At 42.8% G+C, this 17,702-nt stretch overlaps 1 protein-coding gene across 4 annotated transcripts in view; it reads left to right on the forward strand.

Annotated features, from left to right (window-relative positions):
* AUTS2 (activator of transcription and developmental regulator AUTS2) overlaps nt 1-17,702 on the forward strand; it is a 1,119,628-nt gene that overhangs the window by 270,817 nt on the left and 831,109 nt on the right. For all 4 annotated transcript variants that reach the window (XM_078439965.2, XM_078439967.2, XM_078439968.2 and 1 more), the window contains exon 2: nt 5,552-5,764. In XM_078439965.2, the coding sequence (XP_078296091.1) occupies nt 5,552-5,764 (213 nt within the window). The remainder of the gene's footprint in view (nt 1-5,551; nt 5,765-17,702) is intronic.

Here is a 17,702-nt window from a genome sequence, read left to right on the forward strand (position 1 = left end):
GAGGTTAAGAGTCACGTGTTCCACCAACCAAGCCAGCCAGGATGCCCTGAATCCAAATAAATTTTTTGCATATATAGACACGAGTGTACACACACACACACACACACACACACTACTTGTCCCATCAGCATTTCTCCACAGAATTGTTTTTGTGTTTTTGCTGAAAACCAGTTGTCCAGTTATATGTGGGTCTATTCCCGTACTCTGTTGTGTTCCATCGGTCTGTTTCTCTGTTTTCATGCCAGTACAGGATTACAGTTACTGTAAGGCAGTGTGAAAGGCGGAAGCGTGGGGTCCCTTAGTTATTCCTCTCCTAACCTGCTTTCCTGTGATAGCTTGTTGATTTGTCTCCTGCACCCCCACTAAACAGCCTAAGTTCAGGGATCCTTTCTTATGTATTTCTAATGGGTGGCAAAGTGTCTGGTATAGAGTAGGTTTCTTTTTTTTTAATTAGGAATTATTTCAAAAAAAAAGTTTTTAAATGTTTATTTTTGAGAGAGAGAGGAGAACTCTCTCTCAGAGTATGAGCAGGGGAGGGGCAGAGAGAGAGGGAGACATAGAATCTGAAGCAGGCTCTGTCAGCACAGATCCCGATGTGGGGCCTGAACCCACGAACCTGGAATCATGACCTGAGCCAAGACTGGACGCTTAGCCGACTGAGCCACCCAGGTGCCCCATGAATTTGGAATTGTTTTTGGATGCTGTATTGGTTATTTTTTTTGTAAATTCCTACACACACAGTCTCCTTACTAAAAAGTTCAGTTCCTGAAGGTGTGTTCAGAAGGCTAGAGTAGGGGCTAATGTCACCATGTCCGGACAGAGTTAAGTTTTGAAAGAGCTGTGTGTTTTGTTTCTTTTTAGTTTTTCACTTCCTACAATCGCTATAAACACTCTTACTTCATTGGCACTTAAGGGAAGAGATGGAATCAGTGTTCGTAAAACCATTCGAAAATAAGTGCAAATGCAATACAGAAAGCCAACAAAGGACTTGACAAACCAAAATGACAGAACACAGCCGTGAACGCTCTTTGATGGTGACAGGCCGAGGCGCTTTTTCTTACTTCCTTCCCCTGGCTTCTTTGTTATTTCTTCGCAAGTCCCTGAGATCAGATAGCTTACAGAAGAGGCTGTTTCCGCTGTACCCCTCTTTCCCACATTACATACACATGGGCTTGTGCAGACACACATGCCACAGATGCTTTGTAAGTGATAGGCTGCTCTCAGATTAGTTTGGTTGGAAAAATCAGATGGAGACTCTCTTTCTAAAGCCCATTTCATGCAAGGCAGGCAAATTGTGCCCTCATTTTCTATTGTCTCTGGCTTCATCTGTAATCAGCAAATGCAGCCCCGCCGCTGAGACAGTGCTTCATCTGCAGTTTGTCGCTCTCCCCTAGTCTGCACAACACTGAACCATCTCATTTTGAAATTCAGGAGTGGCAGAAGAAGTCTTTGGTGAGAGATTATAATTTGAGAGCAGGGAAAGTCAAGAGCAAGATCACCTGTTTTGTGGAAGCCTGGGTGTTGAAGGAAATAGTCGGTCTCCTGAGCCTCTCCGCGTGTGTGCCAGTGTGACCCTCCCCTCCATCGCCAGTGACCTAAAAATCACATAATTTCAACTACTCATGAAACCTATTCCCATCTGTTATGCGTGGCTTGTGTGCTTACCCCCTCGATTGCCAGCAAATATGTCTAAATCTTTTTACTTCCTAGCCAGCCTTCTGTTGTTGGCTGGCTGGCTTTCTTGCTTGCTTCCCTGATTGTCAAATGAATGCCTTAAAACATTTTCTTCCAGACATCTTCCTTATTCTTCCGACCTCCCTACTCTCCCTCCCAGTGTTTGTCTGCTAAATGCTTCCTCTGCCAAGTATGGGGCACAGTCACCTTGTTTTCCAAAAGCACTGCAGGTCATTTGGATGGACACTAATTTTCTCTGGGAATTGCTAGCCTGCATCGTGGTAGACAAGTGAGCCGACTGGCCTTTGAAAGTCATCATTCGTTGAGGGTAAAGATTTATTCTATAAACCACACAGTTTCGTTCCCACATTGTAGCGGTGCTTTGTAGACCACCCAGGTTTCTTTCAGGAAATTCTTAATTTAGTTGCTCATAGTTTGTTGGTGAATGGATATATGCACACATACACACGCGTATAATCATGTGCATAGCTCTTCAGAATGTTGTAAGGTGAGTAATTTATAATCAGTCTTTTTGTCTTTGATTCTTGTCGCTCATAGTGGACATTTTTTTGTCATTTTCCCTCCAAGACATTCAGTGAGACATTACACGATTATTTTACTTTATACATGGTAAGTAGCCAGTAAATGTTTACAGAGGGAAAGAATAAACAGCAGCCTGGTTTATTCAAGAATTATACCAAAGTGTCTATGCAGCAATTTATAAATAAAATTATATCTTTGAGAGAATAAAGGTAATTTCTCATCTTTGGAAATATAAACTGCTTATATAATAAAAAACCTTTTAAAGACTCTTGATTTCTTACCTCTTAAACCACCACCTTTACACACACTTTGATCCTTTCTCTCCTCCTTTTCCCCCACCAACACCCTCCAGAGTTGAAAATCTCGATATTAATTGGAACTAAGATGATTGTACTTGCTGCTGCTAAGACTTCGGCAGGTCTCTTACAAGCTAATGTCACGGCATGGGGTCCATTTGCTCTGTGTAGCTATTCTGTGGTGCGGTGAGAATGCCTTGATTAATATGCTACATGAAAATAAAATGGATTTGGAAAAAATTATACCATACTCTCATAAATATTAATTCACATTTGTATGGAATTGCACATAATTTTCAATATACTTTGGAGCACCTTCCGTGTGAAAGGAGATTTGGTCTCCAAAGAGAATGGCATAATTTTTTTAAAAGCGCAGTTGATACATTATTAAGTATCATTTGTTTATTAATCTGATACTCTACATGCATATAATGTGGGCAGTAGGTGGGTTGTGTGACAAAGAGAGGAGTGTTTTTTTGTTTGTTTTTTTTTTTAACCCCCTGGGGAGTTGCTACATTACTCTTAGCAGAAATAGTACCACTGAGCACATTGCTTAGAAGCAGTCCACGATGCAACTCACCTGGCTGCTTCTGCTAGCATTGCGTCATTCCTGAGTATCTTTTCATGATAACTGACTGTTTTGGTTGCATGTGATGTTAAACGCAGCGTAGTTTGAGCTGAGCAGATGTCTGACATAGCTGACTGTGGTAGTGGACGCTGGAGAAAGGAATAAATACAGCAGACATTTCTTGAACACTTACCATGTGTTAGGCATAGTGTACTAGGTTCTGAGACTGTGGAATCAATGCCCATGTGATCACTTCGATCCCAACTTGTCCCCTAAACACTGACCACCACATCCTCGTTGGCCCGGAGAGCTGCCTCTTCAATGGCAGAGGGTAAATCATCTGCACTGACAGCAGCTAGAAGTTAGACCAGAAGCCACTCATTTGCCTTATGAGATTGGTATTTTTGATGTCTTCTTGCTCCAGGGATAAGGCCTTTTACCCCTTCTGGGGTTTCTTGCTGTTTGCTATGATCTTGTTTCAGCGATGCCTGCTAGGTTCCTTGGTTTCCTGTTTCAGTGAACTTTTCTAGTTTGCTTCACTCTGTGGTAGTGCCAGCTTGGGGTGTTGTTAACTCACTGTTGTGGCTTCACAGGTTTGGATAGTTTAACCAGTTGTCTGACTTATTTATCTAGCAAACATGAACATATATACCACCTGTTATTTGCCTGACTCTCTATGTGAAGCATTGGGGTTACTGAGATGAATGGTAACTTAGTCTGTGCCCTGATTCTTTTAAGGGGTCATGCTGCCAGCTGCCTCAGGGCCTTGGCATAAGCTGTTCTCTCTGCTCAGACTTTCAGAACTAGGTCAAACGGTAGTCATCTCCTCAGCACCAACCCACTCTGCTGGATGAGACCATTTCCCCCAATTTTAGCTCCTTTTTTCTTTCCTTTAGAGCAGATAGTTCAGTTTGCAGTGAAATATTTGTGTGATTTGATTAGTATTTGTCCCTAAATTTTAAGCTCCATGAGGTGGGGATTTTTTCCACACAGGATTGTTTACCCAGTGCCTCTAGGACAATGCTAAGTTTGTACTTGGTATGGACTGGGTGCACACAGAATACTTGTTGAATGTGTGATGGCTTGAGAACAGCACTTTGCATTATAAGAAAGGTCTTCCTGAATGGGCAGCCCTGGTAAGAGTCCTTTAGGAAATGGGTGTGTGTGTGGACAGTAGGGCTTTGAGGCAGATGTAAAGGTCCCAGGTTCCGTACTTATTAGTATCAGCCCTGGCTGATCTGGGGAAAGAGCTTGAGGAACAGCGTGTATGTCAAATGGGCAGTGCTGGATATTGGGAAGCAGTAGGATAGAGAACTCCCCAGGGACAGAAGACTGTAAAGGAGGAGAGAGGGGGAAGGGGTAGGGGAGGTGGGAGAAGGGAAGGGGAAGAGAGAGAGAGAGAGGTATTTTTAAGGAGAAGGTAAAGGGAAACTTCCCTTTTAGTTATTGTTTGTTTTAATGCACATTTGTTTAGGACCACGGAAACTATTTATTTGTATAGGAGGTGAGGCTCCATGAAGGAGCATTGTTGTGTAAATAGGATCATGTCTACTCATTTACAAGTGACTGAGTGCTAAATCTCTTTTAATTTCAGTGCTTAATGTGTACAACATTTCTCAGGGTTCAAAGGACATTGACTCATGTCCTACCAGTGGAGTACTTCAAGTGTCCTAAGGGATAATGGCAGTGTCAGGCCGTGGACCCAGGTCTTTTAGTCTTTCAGTAGATTCTGAGCTGTCTGCAGGCCCAGAGCTCGCTAGATCTCATAGCCTCAAATGCCCGCCTCTAGGCTCTACAGATGCTGCTTCCTATTCCAGGACATCCATTACCCTTCTCCTCCCCTTTCTACCCGCCCCGCCCAACCACACAAAACAATAAATGAAAAGTTGCTGTAGATCTTGGTGATAATATTGTTGTTACATTTTGCAGAGAACTGGGAATTAAGGATGCTCAGAGGAACTTGTGGTAAAAATATATAATGCATTAAGGAAACATTTTAATCGTATGAATTGATAGTTTCTTTCTTGCTGGCTCATGTCCACCTGGCCTGGTATAGTCAGTCTTTTTTTTTTTTTTAATCACGCATGCACTTAGTACTTCTTTTCTGAAACATAATTGACGTACCTACTTGGAAAGTGAGTGTATTGAGCCTCCTTGGGGAATGTCATTGTGTGCTGGACCTAGCTGAGAATCACACTGAAAGCCACTAAGCAGTGAAATCACTTTTAATGGACAGATGCTTTGTGCTTTGTTGACTTTTCTGCCCAACCAGAATAGAAAGGATCTATTTGTGGTGGCATTAGGGATTCAGAAAAATTGAGAGCCATGTTTCTCAGTTTTAGGTATTCTCATATCCTGCTTTCCTGCTTTCTCCTCTCCCTTCTTATAACCCCATTTAGCCTGTGTTTTGGATGTGACCTTAGACACCTGTGTAACCATCATTTCCCTTTCCTTCTCTTCTTTTCTATAGAAAGATGTAGCACTTAAGCCTCAGGAACGTGTGGAGAAACGCCAGACCCCTCTGACCAAGAAGAAACGAGAAGCACTTACTAACGGCCTGGCCTTTCATTCTAAGAAGAGTAGACTCAGCCACCCACATCATTACAGCTCAGACCGAGAGAATGACCGCAACCTCTGCCAGCACCTTGGGAAGAGGAAGAAGATGCCGAAGGGACTCAGACAGGTGAGGAAGTGTGGGTTTGTCCTTTTCTGTGGCTAGAAGATCCCTGCTTCAGATACCTGCCCCTCTGTGGTTCTTCCTGACAGGTGGAGAAGACGTCCTCATTGGGCTGCTGGAGGGTTGCCCCTCAGAGTTGTGTAAACAAGCCAAGCTCAGGGTTTTTATTACTTTTGAAACTTCAGCGTTGGTATCCTTGTCATCAGATGTGTTCACTGCAACAAAGCTTGATGCTGGTGCTACTGGTGTGTGGGGCAGACTGGCTGGCAGGGCAGAGATCTTCATAATTGGGACCAATGGAACGGGCAGGTGTGATCACATACATTGTGGATTTCAAGGTTCTGAGGTGTTAAAAATGTTTGTCCACACGCAGGCAGTGCCTTACATCAGATTTCTGCTTTCCAGAGCAGCTCAAGTATTGTGGCATGTGGGAGAGCAGTGGCAAAGAAACGAATTTGCCTTTCAGTTCTTCAGCTGTTCTCATAGTCCATAATTCAGGACTGTCTTTGTGATCTGCTGATTGTATGAAAGTCTGGTGATAGGGCCTACTGGTCTGTTAATAATTAGGTTTCAGTGATCCACAAGAAAATACAGCTCTTGGCATTTGGGGAGCCTTTCTGCCTGTGGAAATCCCCACATGAGATAGATTAATAATGAGAAACGAAGCTGTTTATAGCAATTTTTTCTGCACAAATCCAGAGGCTTTAGTGCCAGCTGAGTTACCTGTGTCCTGGGTGTGTTTTGTTTGTTTTTGGCGGGACCACTGGGTGGGATTGACTATCACTTGAAGGAAGCAGAGGAAGGGAATGTGGTTCACAGAGCAGGTGCTGCTAATTAGAAGCCAAACAGGTAATTTCCAGTTTGCAGATGTTTCTTTGCAGAGGGAGAAATCCGGGATCTTCTAAAACAGTGGTTCCAAAGCTTCACAGATCATTAGAATCATATTATGAGTGTTAGTAAACACACACTTCTGGCCCCTCCTTAGGACCTAATCTCTAGGGGGCAAGGCACAGAACTTGGTGGTCTTAGAAATTTCCTATTTGATAACGGCCAGGCCAGTTTGGAAATCATTCTTCTAAAGCATCAAGAGAGAATTTTTGGTGGTGATTTTTAGTGAAAAGATTGGAAAGAGCAAAAGGCTCAATATGATGTAGCCTCTGCAATTAGAGCTGGGGTCACAGTTCAGCCTGATGGGTAATGAGAGAGGTATATTGCCGAGAAAACATCTCAAGTGATGGATGTCAGTCAGTGTGGATGCAGAAGGATCTCAGGGAAGCGTCCCCACATCTGACACACAGGGAATGTTTTCTGAAGGCACATATGTGTCCTGAAATGAAATGCCAGAATGGTGTTGTAATAGTGACTATTAACATTTATCTGATGCATACCATGTTACAGTCATTAACAAGGGAGTATGATCTGTCATTCTCACAATGACCCCGGGTAGTGGGTGATAAGATGTTTACTTTCCAGATGGGGAAACTGGATCTCAAAGAGGTAAAGTGACTTATCTCAGGCCTCTCACAATGAGATATGAGCCAGGGTTTAGACCCAGATTTCTTTGTATTGCTCTATTTTCCCTGTATATTCTGCCTCCTTTGTTTGAGATAAGGATTGTGCATGAAGAGAAAGAGAACTCCAGGTCACAGGTTGGAGGGGGTCTTACAAGTATTTCTAGGAACTATGTGAGTAGTTAAGTCATAGGGAGTGACTTTGGTTACAGAAATGGTGTATGAAGGCATAAGAAGAAACATAAACTACCAAGTTCAGAGGGCAGAGAAAGAGCTGGAAAGCTTGAACGCAACCACATTTGTATAAAGATTTCTTTTTTTTATTTTAAAAATAATTGTGGAAAGAGTGGAGTGAGGGAGGAAGGGCTAGGGTCTATAAAAGGTGATATTCCTGTGGTATATGTGACTCCCAACCCACGCTTCTCTGTATGAGGTATGTGAGAAAGGTCATTCTTCCCGCTGGAGAGAGGCTGCAGTGTGACCACTACCACTCCCCCAGGCCCTCCCTCCCAACAGGGTTGGAGGAAGGCTTCCTACCTTCCAAACAAGAAACCAATTTAATCCTGAGTCTACAGTAAACTCTGGTTCCTCATCCTTGACTCTCTAATCCCAGACTTCATTTGACTTTTCCACTCTCTGTGCTCAAAATTCTTCTTTCTCCCTCGTCCTCGTGTGATCATCAAAGAAGGCCAGGACTTGTATGTCTCAGATTCAGGTAGCTTTTGGTTCTAATGGTCATCCTTCTGGTACAAAATGGCACTTGAAATCAAAGCTATCCTTCTTTTAGGCAAAATATTTGAAAAGCAATTATTTTGACTCACTCCTTATGAATCATGGAGAAGGAAAGAATGAATCGTACCTTTCTGGTCAATGTAAGAGTTTTCAAAACAAGTGGTGTTTTTCTTATCTTCAGTGTGTTGATGCCAAAATATACTCCCCAAATCGAGTGTTGTGTTTCTAGTAGGAAGGGAAGCAGAAGTTGATAACTGGAATAAAGCTCTAATACTTTTCAATTGTAGTCTTCCTAGAAACACATGTACTATTTCGAAACCTTGAACAAATCGCTGTGTGTTGCTGGAAGGTGAGGGGTTTGGCCTAGGTGATTTCTCAAGCTCCTCTCTCTGAGTTCCATGGTTCTTTAAATTGATGAACAACACAGAGACACATAATGTTTTCAAGGTCTATAAAGGAAGACTGCAGGAGGTCTGAGTGTATTTCAGTTCGGAGTCTCTAGTTGATAATTGTGTGAAGTCATTTAAAAGAGAAAAGTGGGAGGCAGAGGCATGGCTACGTGTGTGTTGCCCAGACAGGTGCTCTCTGTTGTGTGATCACGGGTAAAAGATGACACACACAGGTGCTTAAGGGCCACAGCACATGCTCAAAAGCTTGTGCTAACGGTACTGGACGTTGCTTTCCTGTTGTGCTAGATGCATGGACACATCACAGTTACTTTTTCCCTTGCCTTTGCCTCCTACCAGATAAAGTAGCTGAATCTGACCATCTTAACTGGGAGGGGGCCTTGAGATGAGAATGTCCTTGAGGAGAATTTCAAAATTAATGGATTGTTGCTTAGTGCCTCTTACTGAGGGAGTTATAATCGGAAGAACTACAGAGGAAAGAGGGCCGTAGGAGGTGAGAATTTCGTCTTTATTTTTGACTTGGTGAGAGTGGATTAGGTTTGCATCTTATTAGGAAATGGTACTTCCTGAGCAGGCACCTTAATGCACAGCTTTCCTGTAATTATGGGAAGATGTTACTCCTTCATGGAGAGGAAATAATAAGATTTTTTTTTTTTTTTTCTGAAAAACCGTTGAAGGCAACTAATCTTTTTACCAGGAGAGTGCAATTATATACTTTTATAAGAGAGATGCGTAGTTCTAAAATCAAGCTGCTTTTTCCTTCTCTTGCCTGATTATGAAACCTCAATTCTTGTGGTATTTTCTCATACTGGGAAAAGAAAGCTTTTTAACTGGCACTTAACCACCCCAGTGGAACTTACTTGTTGGATTATGTTGTTAAGTATAAATACATACTCACGTAGAGGATGCTGCGCTGGCAGCTGTCTTTTAAAATGGCAGCACCTTTTTATATGGTAGGTTTGAACATTCTCCTTAATTTCCAAAGGGGGTTTTAAAAAGGAAAAGAGGAATAAGTTAAGTTTTACAAAAGAATGCATGTCTTTCTGACCCCCTAGCCTTATATATATCCTGCACAGAACTATTTGCTCATGATGGGAACATTCAGACATTATATTTAAACAGTTTTAGCTTTTAATTTTTAACTAGTACTTTTAAAAAAGTACTAGTAAAGATGTGTGGTAGAGTTTTTGTCCCCCTCTTTACTTAGACTTGGCACTGGGAAACCAGAACAGAGCTGCCCAGGTTGTCTGTGTAAGGAGCCTGATTCTCTACCTGCCAGACTAAGTCACAGTGAAACTGCTAAGGGACACAATGAAGTGACCCACGGCCAAACCCTCTAGCCAACTTAGGACTTCCTCAGAAGCATTTTTGGAAAATGTAACTCTTCCCAGGGCGTTGAGTTTTCTTTCAGTATATCTCACTTCTAGACCACAGGAGAGGATTTAAAATTTTACTACTTTGTAGTTGAAAACACAGAGAGCAAAGGAGTTTTAAAAATAGAGAAGCAATGAGGAAAAGTTAATGGGAGTTAGGAGAACTCTCAGATTTGGCTCAGAATCGGTGTTCCTGAACTTCCATTTAGTCCATTAGCCTGCCTTTTCTCTCTCTAGTAGGAACTGAACCAGAGGAAATAGGCTTAAATGAACTAGGAGGAATTTTTAGGCCATATGAACTCTTACAACAAACAGATACCAGAATGGATCATCAAAATAAACCACAGAGTCTCCCTCCTAACTGAATTTCAGTTTCTAAAAAGGCGTTCAGCTAAGGATGGGATTTCTGAGACAAAGAGGCAACCTACTGAGATTGCTTCTCGCCACAGGAGGATACCATTTGAGAGGGAAGTAAAGGGATTTGGGAATATTTCAGGACCCTAGCAGGTAGACTCTAACTTTGCTGATGAGAATGGCTTGTGTGGTTTAAAAATCTTTATACAAGTTGATGTGGGTGCTTGTAAGGAGTGGAAGTTGGGTCCTCTCTTTGAAAATCTAGTATGGTGGAATCAGACTATGTGGAGAATTTATAGCTGACACTGTAGAAACCAAAAATGTATTCTGATGTCTAGGAAGAAGAGGGACTGATCCCGATGCCGAGTCTTTAAAGTTAGAGCTGTTGTGGTTGCATCTGCTTTTTGTATTGCCTTTGCATGTTGGCCTTATGTGGAATAAGGTGGCTGTGTTGGTGGCACGGAAGGGCCCAGGTGACTGAGCCATCACCTGTGCTTCCATCCATCCTGCTAGAGCGGTCTGTCTCTGCCCATGCTCGGTCCCGATGAGAGCGTTCACTATCGGAAGCTGATCCTTTATTTCAGTGTGACTGACTCAGGTTGTGTGACGACTGCTTTGTGACATTGTTACTAGTAGAAATTAACTTGCAAAGGAGGATTTATAACGTGCAACTTTGATTAAACAGATCCAGTTCAAGTCCTATTTCGGAAGACGGCTAATTAGTTTTGGGTAGAAATCCAGCCTGAAATCACACAGGTATTTATCCAGCTTGACTCAAGAGCCTACAAATTTCTGGAAATCAGAACATTTGAAACACTAATGCAATTAGGGATTATACTTTGGTAATGAAAAGACCTGTGAACCTCGTGAGGTCCTCTTTCATAAATACATTCGTTATAGCGGTTAAATGACTGGAGGTACATTGAGCTAGTGTCAAGACATTGAGCTGCAGTTAAACCGTTTTTATTTCATACTTGGGACTTTCATGTTCAGTGTGTTCTTGGAATTTCATTTGCTTTTTTCAAAAATTGTGTTGTCACATGAAGGTTACAAACTGAGATAGTAAATAAAATCCTCTGTTTTTCCTGCTGATGAATTTAAGTTGCACATTATTTTTTTCCCCTTTGCTTAAACTACAGAAAGAGGAATAAAAACAGCTAATAAAAGGTTGGGAGGAGAAAGACTGGCTTATAACTGCTCTTGGAATGTTGATTAACTCGAAATAAGGGTAAGATGTCAGATTTTGATATCTCGAGGAACCCACAATCCAGGCTTGTCTCTGTTCAGAATTAGGTGTGTATTGTATTGGAGGTATTTGGAAAACATGGGACTAACACAGTAGCAAGTTACATGAATGTTTTTGTTGTTTTAATTTGGGCATTTGGAGACAGCGACAGGTTTTTTGTTTTTTTTTTTTTAAGATCTAGAATTCTGGTTTTGTGTCTCCTGTCTCCTTAGCTTGTTGTCTGGGATATATTCCACCAGTCCTGGATGTTGGTAAGAGTGATAATAAGCGTCATTTGACCTCAGTGAGACAGATGTTTGGAGTGATGTGACCAGGAATAAATCTAAACCCAAGTGACATAGATAATATTTAATTAAAAATTTGGTAAAAATGGACTAAAAGAGGACATAGCACATTGACTACCACCTCATAAAACAAAACCTACAGAGACAAGACAGGCTAAACTGGAAAAGGATCTGCATGCAATTTAAAAAATGGTTGAGTGATCCTGAGACCTATAGAAATGGCTCCATTGAAAAAAAAGAAACAACAGTGGTACTCTCTAAATCCCAGAGTAAGAATATGTTATATGTGTGTATGCACGGAACTTTATTAAGGCCCATTTAAATTCTGTATGTCGTGGGGCATCTGGGTGGCTCGGTCGGTGAGTTTGGGCCTCGCGCCGGGCTCTGTGCTGACAGTTCAGAGCCTGGACCTTGTTTCAGATTCTGCGTCTCCCTTTCTCTCTGCCCCTCCCCTACTCATGCCCAATCTCTCTCAAAAATAAACAAACATTAATAAAAAATTTTTTTTAAATCCTACATATTGTTAGAGGAGTAAGAAGGTTCAAGCCAGAGAAATGGTTTTCAGCTCTGTCCACCATAAATTCCTATGGTGTGGGTGATCGGAGACCGAGGGAGTGTGTTTTCCCTTTACACCACACTTCTGATAGTTGCTGGGGGCTGATAGGACTTCCTTTCTTTATTTAAGACTGCATTTTGTGTTCATTTAATTTTAAGTTTTTCCCTCTTCTGATGATACGATGTTATCCGCACATGGCCAGATCTTAGTTGCAAAAATGTGAAACAAGCCTCCATGCGTTCTGCATTCTAATCTCCGCTCACAGCCCTCCCGTCTCCACACAAGCCTGCACATGACAGGTAGTGAGTGGGAGGTGGGAGTGGGTGGGTGGCTGTGTGGTTTGCAGTGGTGGTGGTGGGGAGCCGAGCAGATGGCTGTGATAGCCACATGTTGCGAGATTCCCGTGGGAGTTGATGGTGGTGACAGGCGACTCACAATGTGCTATTTACAGTTTGGGTTTGCAGTCTTTCAGTGACATCTGAATGCTCTTTAGCAACTGCTTTCATTACTGCCTTTCGAGGAGCTGCTAATTGAAAATGAAATTGTGGGTGGGCTCTAAGGCAGGCACAGGCAGCTCTCTGTGGTAAATGTTGCCTGAGAACTGTCGGATGTCTTGATGCCCAATTTGTAATTCTTTTTCCAAGGAGGAAAAGCCAAAGGTGCATTTGAAGACTCGGTGTGTGCTCCTAGGCAGAGCTGACTGCCTCATCCTGCCCAGAGAGCCAAATGTGCACTCACTGGGCTGGAAACCAAGCCATCTGCCCATGGCTCACCTTTGTGTGGTTCTTGTTAAATGTGAATAACTGCGTAAGGTTCTTATTTTAAGTCTGCTGACATCTTGTTCTCTCCGTTAGTTTTTTGTAGGACATCATCCTTCCTTTTTCCTCTGCTCTTCTCTGTGCAGGAGAAAATGATTATCTGATCTCTTGAACCTTGAGATATTATATACAAGGTCTCGCATAGAACTTTCCTTCCTATAAACCTTTTCCTATGATACCATTCTGTTGAGGGCATTTGGGGGCCTCTGGGCACAATGAGGGAAGAGGAAGGTGGTTGATTTGATTGGACTTTGCCAGTGGATGATGTTCTTGATTCTCTTATGACTGCTTCCAGCTGTGGGATTGTCATTTATACCTCATCTTCAGAGTTGTCAGCTAAAGCGTCAGTAGCATTTCTGAAATGGTAGCTTTTGTAAGTGTTGATATGCCAAATTATTGTATTGGCCATTCTGAAAATAGTTTTGCACAGAGGAATCTTGTGCTGAACAAGGAATGACCTCCCTCTTGGAAGTATTGTTAGCTATCTTTTTAATTAAATATGAAGATAGATACAATATTACCATTCTTTTTAGCTTTCCCTTGAACATTTCATTTCAGTGAATACTTTCTGAGACAGAACTGCACTAAATTCTGTGCTCTGTTTGAGTAGGACTGATACTTGCTTTTAGACAGTCCCTGAAGCTCGGGCTGTGGGGACCTGATGGCACACCCTTTGCTGTGCTTAACCCTCAGTCCCACTAGACCTGCCTTACCATGGGAACCCAGCTGTTTTAATGTACTTGAGTTACTGCTGGGTCCTAATGATGTTTTAAAGAACCTATTTTTGGTATTCTAAATGATTCTAGAGCATTGCCTATTGATGCAAGTATTGATAAATTTTCTATGTCAAGCAGATATAAGAAAGTCTTGCAAGAGCTCTGGGTCTTTACCCACCTAGGGCTCTGTGCACATCCTTACCCTAGTACTCATAAACACACATGGAGAGGACACCAGAATGGCTCACAAACACGGGCAAGTCTGTCAGGGCCCACCTGGTATCTTTTAGGAGCCCTGCCTTGTGGCCCGCTGAGACACAGCCTGCAGTCATTGGTCACAGCTCTGCAGAAGCTGCCACTTTGCCCTCGCGTCTGCCTCCAGGGACACAGATGTGGCGGGTCATTCTGTGACCGCTGCACCTGCATTTGCTCAGGAAGTGCTCGTGTCATAGGTCTTGAAATCATGTAATACAAACCTGGACAGGTCCTAATTGCTGGTGATGGTTCTGAGTGGCTGAGATTGGCTGTAATTAGATTGAGAGGCAATTAGCTGTGTGGATAGGGAACATACAGAATAATGTTTCTCGAAGGGTGGTCTTTGGACCACCTATGTCGGGACAGCTCCAGGGGTCTTGTTAGCAGACACACTCCCAGGCATCACCCCTGTGTGGAGCCAGAGTCCCTTGGGTGGGGGCCAGAATGTGGCACCAGCTTCCTCAGGTGACTCCAGTGCACGTGCTGCCGAGAATCAGACTTGCAAGTGAACTGACTTGTCCTATTGCTTATTTTTAGAAAAGGGAAAAGGAACAGTACTATGCTGTTTGCAAAACTGGTAACAAATCTTAAATTTTTAAACCACTTCTTGTGTGAAAATAATTTATCAATACTAGGATCTATTCATGTTCTGTGTATTTGCCAATTAAGGTGTTTTTTTTTCCCCAAACTGGCAAAAAGAAATATTTCTTCTAAATGCTATAGACATTATATTACAAAAAATTATGTTTTCAAAATGACTGCTTTTTAGTAGGAGTGTACTGGAATATCCCTTTGGTAGAACAATTATGTTATATTCCTTTCTCTGTAAATCTACCAGCTCCCTCAAATAACGCAGCTTTTTATACATATGGTAACGGGACATTTTTCATTCTGCATATTTCTCTGTTTTCAGCACTACATTGGTCTGTAAGTTGTGTGAGTACTCCATATTTAAAAAACTGGTGGTGTTAGGGGGCAAGTGTGAGTGAGATCTGATAATTCTGGCTATGCGTTGGTGGGGGCTGAAGACCATTAACTGTTTTCTCCATTACCAAGAAAGCTTCAGTATAATAAAATGTTATACTTGAATTTCTGGTTTGGGCTCAACAAATTCAAAGGGAAATATTTTCCTTCCTGAAACCAAACAGAATGAAGGTCCTCCGAAGAATTTTTGTTTAAGTAGCAGAACCTACACTTAGGATTTAACAGCTGCCCGAGGTGTGTCAACAGTAGGTAGTATTTGTTTTTAATGCACTGATTGTGCTCTGAGGCCAGACAGGCTGTTCCCCTGGAGCTGAGTGCCGAATGATCTACTGAGTAGTTGCTAACGAAACTGCCACCCTGTACGAGTAAGACCCCTAGTAACAGCTTTGGATTTTAAATAGAAGTACTATCCTTTGGCTTCCCTGAGAAGTAATGAAAGTGATGAGAAGAGCCCCTGACGCTCAGGTGGAATATAAAGCGGGGTAACGGGCCAGCACGCATTGCTGGAAGGTTGAATGGTGCTTTCTGAAAACGAAGCAGCCCTGGTACGCTTTCCGTTAAACACGCAGAGTTCGTCCTAGAGTTCCCCTGTGCGACATAGAGATGATCGCTGTCAAGCTTTTTAAAGCAGACAAGTCTATTTTCTAATGGAAAGGTGGTATAATAAAGAGTTAAGCAGCCCGCTTGCAAAATTTATCGTCACCTGCTTCTCACGTCCGCATATGAAAACTCTAAATCTGTATTTGTCACGTGAACAGAGCAGGGGGGAGGACGGACAGAGGCATGGAGGGGTGCAGTCAGTCATGTGTGCCAACCGCATGGGGGTATCTGTCCCCTGCTCCCTGGGTTCCGCAGGTTGAGTGAGGAGACGCACTGACAGACCGCACTGTTTTAAGGGAAGGATGTGGACTTGAAATAACCTTTCCCCAGGATTCTGACCCTGCTCTTCTCCACCTCCTTTTCCAACCTAGCAGCTCATCTTTCTCTTTCCCTTCCTGCCTTTGAGCCTGCCTTCAGGCTAGACCTTCAGCTCTTTGGTTTTCATCTTCCAGACAGCATCTGGAGCCTGCTTCCCGACCCAGACAGACAGAATTGCGTGGGAAACCACTTAGGTTTGCTCCCAAAGTTACAAGTGCCCTTTCCACCTCCCGGTTCCCTGCTCTCTTGACCGTGGTGGCCCTTTTCAGTCAACATTTATGCTTATCATCTTATCGGGTGGTTCGATAAGATGGTTCAGCAATGTTTCACTCATTGACGTTGTACTCTCTCATTAAAGGTATTTCAGGGGACATCCAGAGCCAACTAAATGAAACATCAGCCCATTACTGTAGGAGGAGATGTTAGGTCCTAACTGAGTGTGCCCGGCTTGCTGTTCTTGTTTCTGTCCTACCCCGCTGCGCTCCATGAACACCACACTGCAGCTATGGTTGCTGTTATTTGCATGAGCCCCGTGCTTTCTCCACACTGTGCTTATGCTGTTCACCTTGTTTAGAACAGCCTTTTCCAACTGTCACATTTGTCTTTCAGCAACTGCCTCAGAGACGCTTATTGCTTGAAGCTTTTAATGATTTTTTCCTTCAGAATTAAATGTATTTTTTTCAAAACTCCCACAATCCTTTGTTTATAACTAGGGTGACCCCAGAATTTCTCACCTAATATAGGACATTTCTGAGCGTGAAAGAGGGCACAATTAATAATTACCTAGGAACCGGGGTGCCCGGGTGGCTCAGTCGGTTAAGCGTCCGACTTCAGCTCAGGTCACGATCTCACAGACCGTGAGTTCGAGCCCCGCGTCGGGCTCTGGGCTGATGGCTCAGAGCCTGGAGCCTGCTTCTGATTCTGTGTCTCCCTCTCTCTCTGCCCCCTCCCCTGTTCATGCTCTGTCTCTGTCTCGAAAATAAATAAACGTTAAAGGAAAAAAAAAAAGAAAACAGTTTAAAAAATAAAAAAAAAATAAAAAATAATAAAAAAAAAAATTACCTAGGAACCATAAGCACGAATCAGGACTTCCTGGAAAACTGGCTTGTGTGGTCACTCTATTTATAATTCATTCGCTTTTGACCTTTTTTCATTTTGTACTCTTAGAGTGGCTGTGTACATGTCGTTGTCCCCACCTAAACCCAAACTGTCTGAGGATATTGCTCTGTGACTCCACGAGGGGTCCAGGCTTGTGTCGCATGTAGAAAGGTAAAACTCTTGAAATCCTCAGCTGTCCCTGCCTTGAAAAAACTCATGTTTCCCATTTTCATTCTTGAACCCTTTCAATGTATTCTTTATATCCCAGCCAGTGTGATCCTTTAAAAATAAGCATTGGATCATATTATTCCCAGATGTAAGTCCTCTTACTGGCTTCTCCACGTATTCAAATTAAAATTCAGTCTCCTGTGAGCTACAGCACTTGGTTTTGCAACTCCCTTTCTTCACTGCAGCACCTGTTAGCCTCTGTCTCTCACTGGCGCCTGCCCTCGGACCTTCCTTCGTCTGACACGTCAGGTTCTTTGCCACTGTGGTTACCTTACACGTGCTGTTCCCTCCAGCTGAAGTGGTCTTTCCCCTGCTCTTTGCATCATGAGCTCTTTCTCGCCCTTTGGTACTGAGCTGAAATGTCATCTGCTCAGAGGGACTCTTCCTGACCCTATTCACCCCAGGTTTTGCCTTTAGTCCTCTGTCCTTTACACCCATCCTTTTTATTTCTAACGCTTAGCATA

The sequence above is a fragment of the Panthera onca genome, chromosome E3 (assembly GCF_046562875.1).
Source record: "Panthera onca isolate mPanOnc1 chromosome E3, mPanOnc1 haplotype 2, whole genome shotgun sequence".
Classification (NCBI taxonomy): domain Eukaryota; kingdom Metazoa; phylum Chordata; class Mammalia; order Carnivora; family Felidae; genus Panthera; species Panthera onca.